The 21,277-nt window shown below is 39.4% G+C and overlaps 1 protein-coding gene across 1 annotated transcript in view; it reads left to right on the forward strand.

Annotated features, from left to right (window-relative positions):
* The window catches only part of LOC135215142 (uncharacterized), a 98,866-nt gene extending 79,676 nt beyond the window's left edge, over positions 1 to 19,190 (forward strand). The window contains exons 54-61 of the mRNA XM_064249584.1: positions 176 to 246; positions 1,328 to 1,543; positions 2,343 to 2,515; positions 3,182 to 3,355; positions 7,367 to 7,497; positions 8,609 to 8,805; positions 9,693 to 10,086; positions 18,206 to 19,190. Of these exons, the coding sequence (XP_064105654.1) occupies positions 176 to 246; positions 1,328 to 1,543; positions 2,343 to 2,515; positions 3,182 to 3,355; positions 7,367 to 7,497; positions 8,609 to 8,805; positions 9,693 to 10,086; positions 18,206 to 18,226 (1,377 nt within the window). The 3' untranslated portion in view covers positions 18,227 to 19,190. The remainder of the gene's footprint in view (positions 1 to 175; positions 247 to 1,327; positions 1,544 to 2,342; positions 2,516 to 3,181; positions 3,356 to 7,366; positions 7,498 to 8,608; positions 8,806 to 9,692; positions 10,087 to 18,205) is intronic.
* Positions 19,191 to 21,277: the final 2,087 nt, after the last annotated feature.

Here is a 21,277-nt window from a genome sequence, read left to right on the forward strand (position 1 = left end):
ATTATCGAAAGGCCTACTTGAACATTCTGGTCTTTGACTGAGGCATTATGGGAACTTGATTACAATAGCTTTAGTAATTTCAGAGATTCTTCTACTACACCTTGATATGTGAATGACACCTGACGTATCTTCGAAATACTTGTTAAGTAGAACAATTTCCTATTGTTGCTTCCAGGTCAATTTGTTTGGGATGTCACTCCTCATGCTGGAGTTCGTACCTGGCGGCGGAATCAACCCGTCCTATCGGTAAGGCAATAAACATCTCATGTGGTGCACGAAGACATTACTATGGCCAGGAGTACACGAGCCACTCTTTGGCGCCACAGAGTGGCGTCGGTGTGTGGCGGGGATATGTGGCTTCCCACAGGTTTCCATCGTTTATAAGCTACGTCGAGCACAAGAGCGTCTGTGGCAAACAACTGTGGTGAACTGTCACTCTGATCCCCGCCACATCTTATAAACAATGGAAACTTATGGGAAGCCACATCACAGCCACACATCGACACCACTCTGTGGCTGCGTACTCGTGGCCCAAAGGTTGTTTACACCCACTTTTCCCACTCTTCCTCTCTTCCAGCTTGTTGTCCAACCACTCCAATTCCCCCCCGCCCCCTCCCCCCGCCCTTTTTTAGCTGCCTTGAGCACTGAATGGCTGAAAATGGCCCACTGGGATTTTCCTGAGACATAACCGAGGTCCGCCATATCTTAAAAACCAACTCTAGAATTATCTTGAAAATAATCTCAATATGTTTCTCACGCCCAAGAAAAGTTAAGTCTATATTAGTTTTCACCAGACCACTGAGCTGATTAACAGCACTCCCAAGGCTGGCCCGAAGGATTAGATTTTTATTGACATTGCTAGGAATCGATTGGTTACTTAGCGATGGGATCTACAGCTTATTGTGGGATCCGAACCTCAGTATATCGAGAAATTAATTTTTAATCATCAGAAACACATTCCTCTGATTCCGCGCTGGCAGCAGCGGGAAGCAAACTCAGGCTACCAGATTGATGGGTGAGTATGCAACTGACTCATCCACTGAGGGACTTTTCCACACCCAAATTACTGTAAAAGTACTTCCAACCTAACCTAATCTAATCTAGGGGCATGGCATAACTAACCAAACCTAACCTAATCTAGGGGCATGGCAAAACTAACCTAACCTAACCTAATCTAGGGGAAATGGCAAAAAGATGGGGGCTGTTGCAATTCTAACATACATGTCAGAAATTGGCCCCCTCCCCCAAGTGCAAGTCTGCTGTGTAGGAAGTTTTCGTAAACCAATCGGTCCAACACCTCACCTTTTGGAAATATCTCCACTTTCAGGTTCGAGGGAATAAGGCTCCTGCAGCACCACAACAACTTTGGACTGTTTGTCATCGCCTGTGAGATCGGCTTCGTCCTGTTTGTGCTGTACTTCACGTTCAAGGAAATAAGGCTCCTCTACCAGCAGAAGAGACGCTACTTCGATTCATACTGGTCCTATGCCGAACTCTCCATCATAGTAGCCTCCTACATCGGCATGTTGCTCTACGCATTGAGGTAAAGATCCCTCTTCTGATGCTGATGTTAATGGTCAACTTAAGCAGCATTTATAAGGATGTTAGAATGAGTTATCTTATCATTCCGTTTTGTATACGGCTATAACTGTGCTGTTCAATGAAAAAAACCGTAATATTTGCAGAAGTTGCACAGATGTACTCATGAGGAACAAACAGTGCATAAATGGATTAAGCTCTAGACAAACTTATTAAATAGAGCGATTGTCTCTGGTGGTTCTTATCATAAATTGGGGAATTTGAGTATGCCTCCATTTTCCAAACATGTGCAGTTGAAAAATAATATATATATCAGGACATAGAAATCTTGTGAGGTTAAGTAATATGCATGATAAAAAGGACAGTTTTACTTAGGCAAATTAGACTGAACACAAGCTAGTAAGCCGCATTGAAAGGATGGTTTCTTCTCGTGTTTTTCGTTGAATTATGATATTTTGCATTTGTAGTCATCAAAGTAGGATACGCTTCAAGTACTCATTTAGGTTAATGATGAGCGCATGACTTTAGGTTCTTTGCGGTGTCCCTTCCTTAGACCCCTAGCTGCAACCCCTTTCATCCCCTTGACTGTATCTCTGTATCTCCATTCATATTGTCTTCTATCTTACTTTCCACCCTCTCTTAATTGTATCAACATCATTGTCAGCGCTGAATGACGTCACAGGTCCCAGCTCATTGCATATTCGTCCTAACTTTCACATTCCGTTCCATTCTATCCCAAGGTCACATTACCAAGGCCAGTTTAGATTTGAAGCCTAACTCTTTGCCATCAATCCTCCGTGCAGGTACTTTGCAACAGAGAGAGCCTTGAAAATCTTCCAGAAGACTGCTGGGAACGGCTACGTGAGGATGCAATATGCTGCAACATTGAACGAGGCCTACAGCTTGGTTGTCGCCTTCATCGTGTTCACCGGGACCATTAAGTTTGCGAAGCTCCTTCGATTCAACAAGAGAATTGGTAGGCTCAAGTATTCTTTTTAGTCTGGTGTCTTGTGTCTGAGACGCATTCTGCAAGGTTTAGAGGTGATGATAGTTACTTTGCTATCAGTACATGCTCCAACAGTTATATATCCTTGGCAGTATTACCTAATGTAACTGCGTAAGTAAATGTAGGCCTAATGTAATCTGGAGCACGGTACTCGATAGTTGCAGATACTCGGTCATAATGCCTCAGTCTAACTACACTCATCTTTAATAAGTTACTTACAAGGACAGGATTTAGTTCAGTGTTAGCAGAGTAATTTACTCTAACCAAAGGCAACGTTAAGACATAACAATAAATATGACGACATTAATGATAAAAATAAATTTACATGTAGGACTTAACCAGTGAAAATATTGGTGGTTCAAGAAGTAGTAGCAAAGTACAAGATGAGAATAACTTTTCTCAACAAAAGTATAAAATGGAACTGGTAAACCAGTGGTGCTCGAACCATGTATTACCACCACATTGCATTAATTTAGTTCTTGAGCTACAATGCATATGCATTTCTGCAATTATCTAATGCACCAAAAGTAGGATTTCTGATACGCTCATGTTCTACCATGTCACAGAGCTGGTTGGAGTTATTGTGCATGTTGCATGCATTATGAATTACTATTTTTTTTTATTGATTTCTTTCAGGAGTCTTATCAGCAACGCTTCACCAGTGCTGGGACGACCTGAGCGGTTTCCTGATGGCCTTCGTACTCTGCTTCATCAGTTTCGTCATGATGTTTTACATGCTGCTCAACATGTTCCTTGACGAATTCTGCAACTTCGTCACAGCTGTTGAAACCTGCTTCAGTATGATGCTTGGTGAGTGTTCTTTCCAAATGCGTAACGCTGGGTAGGCATTCTTTTCCTAATGTCTGACGCTGGGTAGGCATTCTTTCCAAATGTCTGGTGCTGGGTAGGTATTCTTTCCAAATGTCTGACGCTGGATAGGTATTCTTTCCAAATGTCTGACGCTGGGTAGGCATTCTTTTCCTAATGTCTGACGCTGGGTAGGCATTCTTTCCGAATGTCTGACGTTGGGTAGGTATTCTTTCCGAATGTCTGGCGCTGGGTAGGCATTCTTTTCCTAATGTCAGACGCTAAGTAGGCATTCATTCCGAATGTCTGACGCTGGGTAGGTATTCTTTTCGAATGTCTGACGCTGGGTAGGTATTCTTTCCGAATGTCTGGCACTGGACTGGGTAGGCATTCTTTTCCTAATGTCTGACGCTAAGTAGGCATTCTTTCCGAATGTCTGACGCTGGGTAGGTATTCTTTCTGAATGTCTGATGCTGGGTAGGTACTCTTTCAAAATGTCTGGCGCTGGGTAGGTATTCTTTCCGAATGTCTGGCGCCGGGTAGGCATTCTTTTCCTAATGTCTGACGCTAAGTAGGCATTCTTTCCAAATGTCTGAAGCTGGGTAGATATTCTTTCCGAATGTATAACGCTGGGTAGGTATTCTTTCCAAATGTCTGGCGCTGGGTAGGTATTCTTTCCGAATGTCTGGCGCTGGGTAGGTGATATTCTTTCCAAATGTTCTGCACGATGGGTAGGCATTCTTTCCAAAATGTCTCGGCGCTGGGTAGGTATTCTTTCCGATATGATGGCGCTGGTAGGCATTCTTTCCAAATTGATCTGGCGCGGGTATATTACTTTCCCGAATGTCTGGTGCGCTGGGTAGGCATTCTTTTCCCAAATGTTCCTGGACGCTGGGGTAGGGCATTCTTTTCCAAATGATTTCCCTGGCCGCTGGGTAGGGGTATTCTTTCCGGAATGTTCTTTTGGCGCTGGGTAGGCATTCCTTTTAGAATGTCTGACGCTAAGTAGGCATTCTTTCCGAATGTCTGACGCTGGGTAGGTATTCTTTCCGAATGTCTGACTCTGGGTAGGTATTCTTTCCAAATGTCTCGCGCTGGGTAGGCATTCTTTACAAATGTCTGGCGCTGGGTTGGTATTCTTTCTGAATGTCTGGTGCTAGGTAGGCATTATTTTCCTAATGTCTGACGCTAAGTAGGCATTCTTTCCGAATGTCTGACGCTGGGTAGGTATTCTTTCCGAATGTCTGACGCTGGGTAGGTATTCTTTCCAAATGTCTGGCGCTGGAAAAGTTATTGGCCAAATGTCTGACGCGGGAAGGTATTCTTTTTTTCCAAATCTGACGCTCGGGTAGCTGCATGGGTTTATTTCCAAATGTCTGACGCTGGAAAGTTATTATTTCCAAATGTCTGACGCTGGAAAGTTATTATTTCCAAATGTCTGACGCTGGAAAGTTATTCTTTCCAAATGTCTGGTGCTGGGTAGGTATTCTTTCCAAATGTCTGACGCTGGGAAGGTATTCTTTCCGAATGTCTGACGCTGGGAAGGTATTCTTTCCAAATGTCTGATGCTGGGAAAGTATTCTTTCCAAATCTGTGGCGCTGGGTAGGTATTCTTTCCGAATGTCTGACGCTGGGTAGGCATTCTTTCCAAATGTCTGACGCTGGGTAGGTATTCTTTCCGAATGTCTGACGCTGGGTAGGCATTCTCTATGTCTACGCTTTGGGGAAGGTTTATCTTTTCCGTATGTCTGACGCTGGGTAGATATTCTTTCCAAATGTCTGATGCTGGGTAGGTATTCTTTCTTAATGTCTGACGCTGGGAAAGTTCTTTCCAAAAATTCCTGACGCTGGGTAGTATTCTCCGAATGTCTGCTTGGGAGGTATTCTTTCCGAATGTCTGACGCTGGGTAGGTATTCTTTCCGAATGTCTGACGCTGGGAAGGTATTCTTTCCGAATGTCTGACGCTGGGTAGGTATTCTTTCCGAATGTCTGACGCTGGGTAGGTATTCTTTCCAAATGTCTGACGCTGGGTAGGCATTCTTTCCAAATGTCTGACGCTGGGTAGGCATTCTTTCCGAATGTCTGATGCTGGGAAGGCATTCTTTCTGAATGTCTGACGCTGGGTAGGCATTCTTTCTTTCAATGTCTGATGCGGGAAGCATCTTTCTGAATGTCTGACGCTGGGTAGGTATTCTTTCCGAATGTCTGACGCTGGGTAGGCATTCTTTCCGAATGTCTGATGCTGGGAAGGCATTCTTTCCAATGTCTACGCTTTGGGAAGTATTCTTTCGAATGTCTGACGCTGGGTATATTCTTTCCGAATGTCTGACGCTGGGTAGTATTCTTTCCAAATGTCTGACGCTGGGTAGGCATTCTTTCCAAATGTCTGAAAGCGGGTGAGCAAATCTCCGATGTCTGTGGGCTGGAAGGCATTCTTTCTGATGTCTGACGCTGGGTAGCATCTTTCCGAATGTCTATCTGGGAGGTATTCTTTCTGAATGTCTGACGCTGGGAAGGTATTCTTTCCGAATGTCTGACGCTGGGTAGGCATTCTTTCCGAATGTCTGACGCTGGGTAGGTATTCTTTCCGAATGTCTGACGCTGGGTAGGCATTCTTTCCGAATGTCTGACGCTGGGTAGGTATTCTTTCCGAATGTCTGACGCTGGGTAGGCATTCTTTCCGAATGTCTGACGCTGGGTAGGCATTCTTGGCATTCTTTCCGAATGTCTGGCTCTGGGTAGGCATTGGTAAGCATTCCTACCAAATATGAGTTTAAATGGTTTCACTAGTTTTATTATTATTATTATTATTATTATTATTATTATTATTATTATTATTATTATTATTATTATTATTATTATTATTATTATTATTTAATCTGAAAGCGTTTAACTAAAAATTTTCATTGTGAAAGTAAACTAATTGTTTATATGACTGGAGATAGGATATAAACACTGAGAGAAAAAGTAAGCTAGGCGAAAAGAAAAAATGATTAACAGCAGTATTTAATAGTGCTCCGCTACATTTTAAATTTCAAGGCTTTTTGGTCAACATCAGTTCCTTAAGAAGTGCTTAAATGAGGCGTTTGACTTCACCATGAGAGGAAAAAGACTAAACCGTGACAGAAATATGCCAAGAGCTGCAGGTGAACATAAAGGACCTCTGGATAAGCTTTTACGTTTCCTCAGTAAAAATAAATGTGGTATATTTTTAAACAGGGAGGATTACGTTGACACATATCTCTCGGCTCAGAATACCCACCAGAAAAAGAAGACGCCTAAAACGAGCTTAATATGAGGGGTGTGGGACTTACCTTAAAGTAACAAATAGAGGGAAATGATGTGATGCTGACCCATTTCCACAGCGGAAATGGAAACAGTTGATTATTTCCTCGCAGATGCTTCGTCGCGCCATAAATTGATGAGCGACAATTCTTAGAGGGCAGCTTGCTCTAAATCGGCTTTCAAGAAAACGCAGGAGAGCTGAATAGTTTGAAGATCATTTCCATCAATGTTAGACTCTTCATTTGTGTTGATGAATGCTTGACAGAGTTGTCTCTAAAGGAGCAAGATCTTTTAGAGAAATTAGTCTGCTTTTGTAGAGACAATCCATCCACTAATATAACACTGTTCTTGACGAATGATGGCTTCTTGAAATATATCTGTAATAATGAATGGGTATTATAAAAGTAGTAAATATGCTTATAATCAAATTTCACACGGATAAACATGGTAGATTATGTACTGGGATGGTTTAAGGGTTGCTTCGCTAGTAAAAGCTTTAAAGGTACGAATGGAAAATGGTAAATTTGTATCAAAACTCAGACAAAAGGGGTACCTCAAGGTAGCGTCTTAGGACCGTCATTGGTTGAGAGTACGCCTAGCCCAACTGGTACGGTGCGGTTGGATCTCTGGACTCTGGAGACGAATAGCCCATAAAATATGGACTGAGAATGAATGAAAGAACCTCGACAGGAACCTTAATATTTGACAGGGAATGTTTTACTTGACAGGAAAATTCTCATTCGACGAGATGAAAGAGGCTTCGTCCGTCGTACCCATCATGTTCTTCGTCTTCGTCCTCTGCAATTCGTGGGTCCTAATCAACCTGCTTCTGACGCTCATCATCAGGTCTTTCCAACAGGTATATTTACTCTTGTTACATGTTTCTGGTTCTTTGATCATTGAGTTTATTTGACTCTGGATTTTATATTAGTGTGCATATAGCTATTAGCAATGAAGTTTGTGTAGCCATGATTTTGTTGGCTTAGTGAGACTAATGGGGTTCAGTTTTTACAAGAAAGTGTTAGTGGTTATTTAAAACTCATTCTTCCGTTTATATAGTGCATATATATATATATATATATATATATATATATATATATATATATATATATAGATATGTATATATATATATATATATATATATATATATATATATATATGTTGGATATATATATGTATATATATATATATATATATATATATATATATATATATATATATATTTATTATTTATTTATTTATATATATATGTCGGAGCACAAACAAACTTTTCTTGTGATCCTATATATATAATATATATATATATATATATATATATATATAAGATATATATATATATATTATATATATATACATATATGTATATATATATGTATATATATGTATATATATATATATCATATAATATGTATATATATATATATATATATATATATATATATATATATATATATTTTATAATATATGTCGGGCGCACAAACAAACTTTCTTGTGATCATATATATATATATATATCTAATATATATATATATATATATATATATATATATATATATATATTTATACATACATATGTGTGTGTGTGTGTCGGAGCACAAACAAACTTTTCTTGTGATCCTACACGTCAGTTCTTTAGACTATCCACCACACTTTAGTGAACAGGACCACAGCTGATGGTCGGAAGCTTTAATTTACTGTACAAGAAATATGTTTTACATAGCTACATAAGGATTTTACGCCATTGTGGATTATATCACCATTTACATAGAGGTACGACATAGTACCTATAGCTTCTGCATCCCTCACGATAACTCATTTCCTTCCATAGTCGTAGAAAGCTACAAAAGCTACGAGGTTTACCTTTCAAGACTTTTCTTCAACACCTTTGCTTCTTGATTCACCTGGAACACATCTCCTTCCTATCCAAATCGACCAACTAATCCCCCCCCCCCCCCCCCCAACACACACAGGTGAAGCACGACATCATGAAACAGCCCAACGAGTACGAGATGGTGGCGTTCATCTGGGGACGCTTCAGGACCTTCCTGGGGTACCAGACTCTGATGCAACAACAACAGCAGACGGGTCCTCTGACCACGATCGAGAAAGCCAAGACCGACGGCGGCGACGCCGACAAAGTGAACGAACTGCCTAATAAAGTGGATAAGTAAGTAGTTTTTTCTCCTCTGAAGGTCTGATGGGTGGGAAGAAAGAGGTTATGAATGGAGGTATATAGTCCTCTTCTTTACCTTCAGCTTTTCCCATTTCTATATGGGGTCGCTGTTTCTAATCAGCCTTCTCTATCTTCCTCTGTCCTGCACATCTTGTTCTCTTAGACCCTTTTCCTTCATGTCATTCAATAATTTATCTCTCCACCTGAACTTTGGCCTTCCCCTCCCTCTTCTGGAGGTATACAGTAAAGAGAATGAAAGGGGTTACAGCTGGGGGCCGAGGGGACGCTGCAAAGAACCTCAGCAGATTATGATAAATACAGTAGAGACCAGAATTAATTTGCTCATGGCTTCAATATTTGTGCAGATCAGACGATTCCTTGGCTGCACATTTTAGAGAGACAGCCGAGATTAAGTTCTTCGTATTATGCTGCATAAAGCTGTGTTCTTCACATGTGATAATTTTGTCAAATTAGTCTGCAGTGTATGATGACTTGGGCAGAATTTTAAACATTAAAAAACTGTCCAAACCCCAGCATAACTCTTAACGATATTACAGTAATTATAAGATGTTCAGTAATCACGTGAAAAATATTGTTACCATCTGGTTTCCGAGAGGCATTTAGAATCATCAGAAGTTGTCATAAATGATAGCCTACTATATCATAGCTGGGATGCTTATGTTGCGTCGTACTATAGTGAACTACAGAGCAGATTGTTTTCATGATTAACATCATAACTGGGACGTCTGTCTTGTGTCGTACTATAATGAGCTCCAGAGAAGATTGTTTTCACGATTAACATCATAGCTGGGACGTCTGTCTTGTGTCGTACTATAAAATGGCTCCAGAGCAGATGGTTTACCTCCTAATTCTGTCAACAGGTTCCTCGACTACATGAACCAGGTCTACTTCTCTGGCTCACTGGACGTGAACAACAGAGACGCCCTCAAGTCCTCCTTCTACAGGAGCGATATGGGAAGGAAGGCCACCTCCGGGGGTCAGGGAAATTACGACGCCGTTCCAAATCGAGGGAGGTCCGGCTTCGGCGGCCCTGTCCGCGAGTCTCCCGACGACAGCCTCAGAAGCGGCCTTCGAAAGGGCACCGGGAAGCCGACCCCAGACGTGAATAAGTGGCACGGGGCGCTAGATGACCAGGGCGGCGGTGGTGGGAAGGTCGGCAATGGGGGTGGTGGGAAAGGCGGCAATGGGGCCGATGGCGGGAAGGACGACGGTGGTCCCAAATACGAAGGGCCGAGAGTGACCAACAAATTCCAGGTGATGTTTTAAAATGTTTCGTAATTTTTTTCTATTTGTTATTTTTTTAGGAGTCTGGGTTTAGTAGTCTGATTGATTAATAGGTAATGTTTTTATTTACCCCAATTTCAGCATTTTATACGAATACAATCACAAGAAAAAATATATTTTTATGATGAGAGGCGTAAAGAAATCCCAGATCATATTTCGATACTGTTAGACTCGAGTGCTCGAATTATATTCGTGCATTAGACATGCAGCAGAAACAATGTGAACTCTCAACAGAGCTAGGCTAGATTAACTCATGCCCCTCAAGTGTCCAATGTCCCAAAAGAATTGGCTGTGAGCATTGAAATGCAGAGATAAGTTCAGTACCAAGACACAAAGTCTTTTTAGGAAAAAGCCTACCTGGAAACCAGTGAGTAAAACAAACGACAGGAAGACGAAAGATTCCCAGAGAGGCGTAGCAGCACTTCTGCGAGAAGGGAAGACATTCTCCTGAAGGTTACTGGAGCAGTGACCACAAAGCTACCTGTAGAAAGACAGTGAGCCCCCCATTAATAGAAAGATGATCTAGATGGGAAGAGAGGTAGTGGCCACTTATCTTGCATTTTAATTTAATTCAGTCTTCATGAGACGAGAGGGAAGAGATGAAGGGGGTGTAACAAGAGTAAATAATGTGATACATAACTTTAATTAATAAGGTTTTAGTGGCTAAACAGAATAGTCTGACAGCTGAAGAAAGAGCAATTCGATATGAACCACGCATGAAAGAAGAAGGAAGGAAAGAAGGGGAATTACGTGAGGAGGAAGATAAAAAAAGAGAGTAGAATCGATTGAGATAATCAACTGGATGAAAAGCCAAAAAAGAGGAATATTGACACGAGTTGAAAATTTTTCTTCACCGAAGTTCACTGAGGTAGACGGTCAAACATCCTTCAGATGAAAGGAAATGATGACGTCGGTTCTCGCCATACAGAAGGATTTCTAGGAACGTGGGAAAATCAGGTGGACTGAAAATATATATATATATATATATATATATATATATATATATATATATATATATATATTTTTTTTTTTACGAATTTATTTTGTGGGTCTTCTAAAAGGGACAAGTGAACACACACACACACGCACACACACACACACACACACACATATATATATATATATATATATATATATATATATAAGTCATATCACATTTCCGTGATTCATATACATATATCGAGCTACAATGTCCTTTAATATCTATTCGCTCTACCTCGGAATTAATATATTTTTCATATATGCTTAACCGAAGGGGAATTTTTTCTCGATAATAATTTGCCTGGACCAGGGCGCGAAACCTAGGATCCTTTCAAACCCAGGAACGTCAGTGAAAGCTTTTTCCTACTACACCACCGCGAGAGGTTAAAAGTTCATGTCGCCTCTCACCCTCATATACCTTTCGCGCGCAGTAATTAGATGTTTGGAGACACAAAATCAACCCACCTCGACTCGGTAGTGTTTGTAGTGCTTTTGACAACACGTAGCCAATCTATAAGTCATATCACATTTCCGTGATTCATATACATATCGAGCCCTACAATGTCCTTTAATATCTAAATTCGCTCCTACCTCGGAATTAATATATTTTCATATATGCTTAACCGAAGGGGAATTTTTTCTCGATAATAGATTTGCCTGGACCAGGGCGCGAACCTATGGGATCCTTTCAACCAGGAACGTCAGGTGAAGCCTTTTTCCTACTACACACCTTTTCGCGAGAGAGTTAAAAGTTCATGTCGCCTCTCACCCTCATATACCTTTCGCGCGCAGGTACTTAGATGGTTTGAGACAACATTTCAACCCACTCGACTCAAAAGGTAGTGTTTTTTTGTAGTGCTTTTGACAACACGTAGCCAATCTTTTATAAGTCATATCATTCACTTTTCCGTGATTCATATACATATCGAGCTACATATGTCCTTTAATATCTAATTCGCCTACCTCGCGAATTAATATATTTTCTATATGTTAACCGAAGGGGAATTTTTTCTCGTAATAGATTGCCTGCGACCAGGGCGCGAACCTATTGGATCCTTTCAAACCCAGGAAACGTCAGTGAAGCTTTTCCTACTACACCACCGCGAGAGGTTAAAAGTTCATGCGCCTCTCACCCTCATATACTTTCGCGCGCAGGTAATTAGATGGTTTGGGGGGCAACATCAACCCACTCGACTTCCGGTAGGGTTTGTAGTGCTTTTGGACAACCGTAGCCAACTATAAGTCATATCCCTTTCCCCGTGATTCATAACATATAGCGAGGCTACAATGTCCTTAATATTAATTCGCTCTACCACTCGTAATTAATATATTTTCATATAATGCTTAACCGAAGGGGAATTTTTTCTCGATAATAGATTTGCCTGGACCAGGGCCGCGAACTATGGATCCTTTCAACAGGACGTCAGTGAAGCTTTTCCTACTACACCACGCGAGAGGTTAAAAGTTCAATGTCCGCCTCTCACCCTCATATACCTTTTCGCGCGCCAGGTATTAGATGGTTTGGAGAGCAACATCAACCACCTCGACTCCAGTAAGTGTTTGGTAGTGCTTTTGACACACGTAGCCACTCTATGAAAGTCCATATCACCATTCCTGGATTCAATTAATACAATAATTTTAATCGAGCTACAATGTCCTTTATATCTAATTCTCACTAACCTCCGGAATTAATATATTTTCAATATAATGGGCTTAACCGAAGGGGAATTTTTTTCTCGATAATAGATTTGCCTGGACCAGGGCGCGAACCTTATGGATCCTTTCAAAACCCAGGAACGTCCAGTGGAAGGCTTTTCCCTAACTACACCACCGCGAGGAGGTTAAAAGTTCATGTCGCCTCTCCCACCCTCATAATACCTTTCAGCTAGCGGCAGGTAATTAGATGGTTTGGAACAACAAAAGTCAACCCACCTGCGGAACTCCGGTAGTGTTTGTAGTGCTTTTGACAACACGTAGCCAATCTATAAGTCATATCACATTTCCGTGATTCATATACATATATCGAGCTACAATGTCCTTTAATATCTAATTCGCTCTACCTCGGAATTAATATATTTTCATATATGCTTAACCGAAGGGGAATTTTTCTCGATAATAGATTTGCCTGGACCAGGGCGCGAACCTATGGATCCTTTCAAACCCAGGAACGTCAGTGAAGCTTTTCTACTACACCACCGCGAGAGGTTAAAAGTTCATGTCGCCTCTCACCCCTTCGGTTAAGCATATATGAAAATATATTAATTCCGAGGTAGAGCGAATTAGATATTAAAGGACATTGTAGCTCGATATATGTATATGAATCACGGAAATGTGATATGACTTATAGATTGGCTACGTGTTGGTCAAAAGCACTACAAACACTACCGGAGTCGAGGTGGGTTGATGTTGTCTCCAAACCATCTAATTACCTGCGCGCGAAAGGTAATATTGAGGGTGAGGAGGCGACATGAACTTTTAACCTCTCGCGGTGGTGTAGTAGGAAAAGCCTTCACTGACGTTCCTGGGTTTGAAAGGATCCATATGGTTCGCGCCCTGGTCCAGGCAAATCTATTATCGAGAAAAAATTCCCCTTCGGTTAAGCATATATGAAATATATTATTCCGAAGGTAGAGCGAATTAGATATTAAAGGACAATTGTAGCTCGATATATGTATATGAATCACGGAAATGTGATATTTAACTTATAGATTGGCTACGTGTTGTCAAAAGCACTACAAACACTACCGGAGTCGAGGTGGGTTATGTGTCTCCAAACCATCTAATTACCTGCGCGGCGAAAGGTATATGAGGGTGAGAGGCGACATGAACTTTTAACCTCTCGCGGTGGTGTAGTAGGAAAAGCTTCACTGACGTTCCTGGTTTGAAAGGATCCATAGGTTCGCGCCCTGGTCCAGGCAAATCTATTATCGAGAAAAAATTCCCCCTTCGGTTAAGCATAGATGAAAATTATATTAATTCCGAGTAGAGCGAATTAGATATTAAAGGACATTGTAGCTCGATATATGTATATGAATCACGGAAATGTGATATGACTTATAGATTGGCTACGTGTTGTCAAAAGCACTACAAACACTACGAGTCGAGGTGGGTTGATGTTGTCTCCAAACCATCTAATTACCTGCGCGCGAAAGGTATATTGAGGGTGAGAGGCGACATGAACTTTTAACCTCTCGCGGTGGTGTAGTAGGAAAAGCTTCACTGACGTTTCCTGGGTTTGAAAGGAATCCATAGGTTCGCGCCCTGGTCCAGGCAATCTATTATCGAGAAAAAATTCCCTTCGGTTTAAGCATATATAAAAGAAAATTATTAATTCCGAGGTAGAGCGAATTAGATATTAAAGGACATTGTAGCTCGATATATGTATATTGAATCACGGAAATGTGATATGACTTATAGATTGGCTACGTGTTTGTCAAAAAGCATACAAACACTACCGGAGTCGAGGTGGGTTGATGTTTGTCTCCAAACCATCTAATTACCTGCGCGCGAAAGGTATATGAGGGTGAGAGGCGACATGAACTTTTAACCTCTCGCGGTGGTGTAGTAGGAAAAGCTTCACTGACGTTCCTGGGTTTGAAAGGATCCATAGGTTTCGCGCCCTGGTCCAGGCAAATCTATTATCGAGGAAAAAATTCCCCTTCGGTTAAGCATATTATGAAAATATATTAATTCCGAGGTAGAGCGAATTAAGATATTAAAGGACATTGTAGCTCGATATATGTATATGAATCACGGAAATGTGATATGACTTATAGATTGGCTACGTGTTGTCAAAAGCACTACAAACAAACCTACCGGAGTCGAGGTGGGTTGATGTTGTCCTCCAAACCATCTAATTACCTGCGCGTCGAAAGGTATATGAGGGTGAGAGGTCGACATGAACTTTTAACCTCTCGCGGTGGTGTAGTAGGAAAAGCTTCACTGACGTTCCTGGGTTTGAAAGGAGCCATAGGTTCGCGCCCTGGTCCAGGCAAATCTATTATCGAGAAAAAATTCCCCTTCGGTTAAGCATATATGAAAATATATTAATTCCGAGGTAGAGCGAATTAGATATTAAAGGACATTGTAGCTCGATATATGTATATGAATCACGGAAATGTGATATGACTTATAGATTGTCTACGTGTTTTGTCAAAAGCACTACAAACACTACCGGAGTCGAGGTGGGTTGATGTTGTCTCCAAACCATCTAATTACCTGCGCGCGAAAGGTTATGAGGGTGAGAGGCGACATGAACTTTTAACCTCTCGCGGTGGTGTAGTAGGAAAAGCTTCACTGACGTTCCTGGGTTTGAAAGGATCCAAGGTTTCGCGCCCTGGTCCCAGGCAAATCTATTATCGAGAAAAAATTCCCCTTCGGTTAAGCATATATGAAAATATATTAATTCCGAGGTAGAGCGAATTAGATATTAAAGGACATTGTAGCTCGATATATGGTATATGAATCACGGAAATGTGATATGACTTATAGATTGGCTCGTGTTTCAAAAGCACTACAAACACTACCGTAGTCGAGGTGGGTTGATGTTGTCTCCAAACCATCTAATTACCTGCGCGCGAAAGGTATATGAGGGTAGAAGGCGACATGAACTTTTAACCTCTCGCGGTGGTGTAGTAGGAAAAGCTTCACTGACGTTTCCTGGGTTTTGAAAGGATCCATATTGTTCGCGCCCTGTCCAGGCAAATCTATTATCGAGAAAAAATTCCCCTTCGGTTAAGCATATATGAAAATATATTAATTCCGAGGTAGAGCGATTAGATATTAAAGGACATTGTAGCTCGATATATGTATATGAATCACGGAAATGTGATATGACTTATAGATTGGCTACGTGTTGTCAAAAGCACTACAAACACTACCTCGTCGAGGTGGGTTGATGTTGTCTCCAAACCATCTAATTACCTGCGCGCGGAAAGGTATATGAGGGTGAGAGGCGACATGAACTTTTAACCTCTCGCGGTGGTGTAGTAGGAAAAGCTTCACTGACGTTCCTGGGTTTGAAAGGATCCATAGGTTCGCGCCCTGGTCCAGGCAAATCTATTATCGAGAAAAAATTCCCCTTCGGTTAAGCATATATGAAAATATATTAATTCCGAGGTAGAGCGAATTAGATATTAAAGGACATTGTAGCTCGATATATATATATAATATATATATATATACATATGTATAATATATGTATATAGTGTGAGCATGTATGCATGCATAATCCAAGTACACAAAAGGGTTTGGAAAACTATCACGAGAGTTTGGAGTCTTCTAAGGGGTCCACAATAATAAAAATGTTAAAAGTTCGTGTATAATTTATAAGCACTTTATAAAAGCTATCGAAAGTTTGTATGAGTGTTTATAAATTATACACTAACTTTTTACGTTTTTAATATTGTGGAGCCCTTGGAACATAAAAGGATTTGTTAGCAATAAAACTATAAAAACCTAATTATTCAAGATAATCATCCAGAAGGCTTGAATTTGCACGCCACACTTGAGAATTCCTGCACGAGCTGAAATCTTATCCAAAGAAAGTTTTTATATGACGTCAAACGGAGCCTACCAAGGATTTGAACACCAGGCATGGCCTTCTAGGGGCCTTTTAACACAAAGGCAAAGCCAGCCCCACACCACAGAATGAGGTTGATAGCGAGTCTCGTCCACAGAGCCATCCATGCATACTAAGCCACTGAATTCTAAAGTACTGTTACCTTGTCCTTTTTCCACTTTTGCTAGCTCCAACCCTCTTATTTGGGAACTCCTGAGTACTGTGAGAAATTCCAAGAAGGGAATTGAATTGTAGGGCGTCGCAGATGAAAGTACGTGTCGAATGTCTCAAAGAGACTGGGTGAATTGGATCGAATCCCCAGAGAAAGCTCAAAAGAAAACTCGAGAAGAACGAAAGCAAGGAGAGAGAGAGAGAGAGAGAGAGCCTGTCGAAATAGAAAGGAATTGAGTGGAATATAGAATTTAGCCCACACACAGGGCCAAGCACTGGTTAGGACGTGTGAGGTCATTCAGGGCTGGAAAGGAAAATTGACGGTAGGTAGGTTTGAAAGGTTTAACAGGAGGAAAACCTCAAAGCAGTTGCACTGTGAAACGAGTGTTAGGAGAGGGTGGATAGTAAGATGAAGAAAGAGAATATGAACGAAGGTACAGTAAAAAGAATGAAAGGATTGCAGCCAAGCATAATCCTTAGAAATACTGTTTTTATCTCAGTCAGCTACATTATAAGCAAAATGGGTACCAAGAGTGCTTTGCTAGACTTTCACATTGGCTGCACGCCTTATTTCTAGACATTAACTTTACTATACATGTAATTACTGTCCTGTGATCACAACAGATCAGTAATCACAATATAAACGCAGGATCTCGATAGTGATTAACAACTACGATGACTGGCACTCATGATCCAAATTGTTTGTTTGAGAAGGAATCATGAATAATATATATAAAAAAAAAAGTTATCCCTTTTTCTTCACATTCCTCAATATCCTGGTTAGATATCTTTCTGTTTACCTGTACGTATCACTTGGTAATTAAATGATTATATTACCTTCTGTTATTTTCGTTAGAAGCTCGTATTGATTCATGTCAGTGGTGGCCCCTTTTTTGTGGGCTTGCTTTATATGAATAGGGTTCATCTTCTGAATAGTAATGATAATGATAATTAACAAATACTCATAGTAGGATAAGCCTTAAAATTGAAAAACTAATCCACAGTCATGCAAATAATAATAATAATAATAATAATAATAATAATAATAATAATAATAATAATAATAATAATAATAATAATAATAATAATAATAATAATAATAATAATAATAATAATAATAATGTTCTAAAGGGTCCACAATAATACAAATTGTAAAAAGTCTGTGTATAATTTTGAAGACTTTACAGAAAGCTTTCGAACCCTTCCCAGGGAAGGGTTCGAAAGCTTTCTGTAAAGTCTTCAAAACATATACAGACTTTTTACACTTTGTATTATTGTGGACCCTTTAGAACATTATATACTCTCGTGATAGAGAGCTTTTCCCTAATAATAATAATAATAATAATAATAATGTTCCTTTTCTACTTTCTCTTTCAGGCTCAACTGGACGACATATAAATTAGCATCATTGCTGCTTTGGAGTCCTTGTTTTTTGAAGTCCTAATTCTTTGGAGTCTTTGTTTTTTGAAGTCCTAATTCTCTGGAGTCTTTGTTTTTTGAAGTCCTTACTAGTTGAAGTGTTTGTTTTTTAAGTCCTAATTCTTTGGAGTCTTTGTTTTTGAAGTCCTAATTCTCTGGAGTCTTGGTTCTTTGAAACTCAACTCTTGCTTAGGCATAAAGTGATTTCATCTCGACGGTTGTCAATAATGTTATATAACATTTCATTTTGTTAACTGCTATGGATTTTTATGTTCCGAAGACGAAAGATGATACCAAAATCTTGATAACTGTTTCTGAAATATAAATAATATTCATCAACGTCCCGTAAGTAAGACATTTTTATGGTAATGTTACATTATACATCAAGATTGCCAGATCAAGTCATTGTTGATTCTGAAAGATATATTTTTTTTTGAACAAATAGCTTCAAGCATTAGTAGTTTTGATTTTAAATGCATATAGTTTTATGTATGGAATTTATGATATGAGAAAAGACTGTGGTAGCATCAGAAATACAGATAACACGGTGCTAAGGATGAATTAGAAATGATAAAATGAAGGATGCTAAGTCACTCCTAATGATATTAAAAGGAAAATCCTTGTTAGTACACCTGCGGTTCATTTAAAACAGACTAAATGTGCTAAGCTACGTGTATAAATTTGGGAAAATGTATTAATCTATAAATATAAAAAATGTATGAATTTTAAATATAAATTCTGGAAAATGTATTAATCAATAAATATAAATTCAGGAAAATGCATTAATCAAAAATATAAATTTAGGAAAATGTATCAATCCATAAATATAAATTTAGGAAAATGTATTAAACCTATAGATATAACTTTAGGAAAATGTATTAAACCTGTTGATATAGATTTTAAAAATGTATAAATCTATAAATATAAATTTAGCCAAATGTATTAACCTATAGATATAAATGTAGGAAAATTTATTTATCTATAGATATAGATTTTAAAAATGTATAAATCTTTAAAGATAAATTTAGGGAAATGTATTAACCTATAGATATAAATGTAGGAAAATGTATTTTACCTATAAACATAAATTTAGGAATTTCAAATCTACAAATATAAATTCGAGAAAAATATCCATACAAATTGCAGATATTTTTCTAAACGATTATTTTGTCTGTAGGAGAAGAGTGTAAAATTATTATTATTGTTATTATTATCCCACATCAGTTGAACCGTAAACTTCTGGGAATGAGTTACTTGACAAACCTCTTATCTGTGATGGTTTAATCTCTGTGATAAATGAGTGATAAATTGTGTATTGGGTTAGCTTAATGTAATGTGTTAGAAATGTATTGACCTCTGCTGCGAGACATAATTTATTGACGATCATGGCGTGACGTATTGTAATCCTTGTTGGTGATAATGGAATACTCATATATTTCTGGTCTGTAACGCAGTAAAAGTGACATAGCAAAGAAAGATTAATATTTTACCTTCATTTTATGCAAATTATGATCTGTTGTTGGTCGGGAGGGATTCTCTAAGAGTTTAACAGCAATTTTCCACGGTCAAATGGAAAGAGAAAGATTACATACGACTGATGTGTATATTTTTTAGAGGCGTGAAGATCCTCCATTAATATCCGGGCTTAGAATCGGCCCAGCAAAAAGGTTTGAAAGGTCACAGGAGGAAAACTTCAAAGAAGTACCACTATGAATCAATTGTTAGGAGAGGGTGGAAAGTAAGATAGAAGAAAGGGAATAAGAAAGGAGGTACAGTAAAAGGAATGAAAGGGGTTACAGCTAGGGGCCGAAGGGACGCTGCAAAGACCCGAATGAATGAAAGGTAAAGTTATTCTTGTTTGGACGAATAAACACGAAGATTTAGAACTTGTTATAGCCGCCATGACTCGGAAAAAGGACCGAGAATATTGGATACTTGGTCACAAGTGAATTAGCAAACCTATGTCAAATATTGAAAGACCCTTTTACCAAATAAAACTGTATATATATTTTTTCGTGAGTTATGTTAATTATATATATATATATATATATATATATATATATATATATAAATGTATATATATGTAATGAGGATATTTATTCATTATTCATTTGGTAAACGTGTAACTCGAGCGTCAAGGCAAACAACAAACAAAACCTCTCTTTCTCTCTCTCTCTCCACCTCTCTCTAGCACTGACACCTCTCTCTCTCTCATCTCTTCTCTCTCTCTCTCGCTCTCTCTCTTCCCTCTCTCTCTTCTCTCTCTCTTCACTTTCTCTTCCACTCCTAACAGGTAGTCAAAATGAGAGAGTTGCATCATAAAATAAACATTTATTAAGTAACAAAAGATAATGATCCAAGTCTTACTGACTAACTTAAAAAACCCCAACAGTAAAATGTCTAAACTGTATTGGTCACCAAAAGTCTATTTCCCTCGGGACTCCCTCTCGGTCCCCCATGGTGGTTCTGCTAGAACCGTCTGTTCAAAGACATAGAAACACCCCGGTAAGTACACACACAAGTTTAACAATCAGAGATTAAAGATTGGATATCCTTATAAAAATGTCAAATAGATAACAAGCCACTCTTTGGCTAAAACAGTTCAAAACCTACCCAAGCAGCCGGGCTATTTAAAGCACTATATTATAAAGAGACTCCCAGTGAGCACCACGGCATCCAGCCTTTCTTCCAAAGACGCCTCTATCAAAATCCTCCATAGACTTGGGTATCATAGATTTTAACAGAAAGAGGCGCATGTGCACTTACGAACGCACACTTCGTTAGCGCCTCACAATTACTGGCTACATCCAGTTTTCCCAAAGGCACTTTGAGAAGAGTTCATGAACTGAGTACATTGACTTGTCTAACTATGCAGTTTTATGTCACGCCACCCACAGAAACTATTCATCAGCTTTCTCGGGTCGTTGCTTCTCCACATTCCAATAGGTCACAGCGAACATATTGGCAATATAGTATTAATCAAAAACCCTAGGCGTAATACCGCTAGGCCACCTAACCAATGCTAGCCCT

The sequence above is a fragment of the Macrobrachium nipponense genome, chromosome 5 (assembly GCF_015104395.2).
Source record: "Macrobrachium nipponense isolate FS-2020 chromosome 5, ASM1510439v2, whole genome shotgun sequence".
NCBI classification, from domain to species: domain Eukaryota; kingdom Metazoa; phylum Arthropoda; class Malacostraca; order Decapoda; family Palaemonidae; genus Macrobrachium; species Macrobrachium nipponense.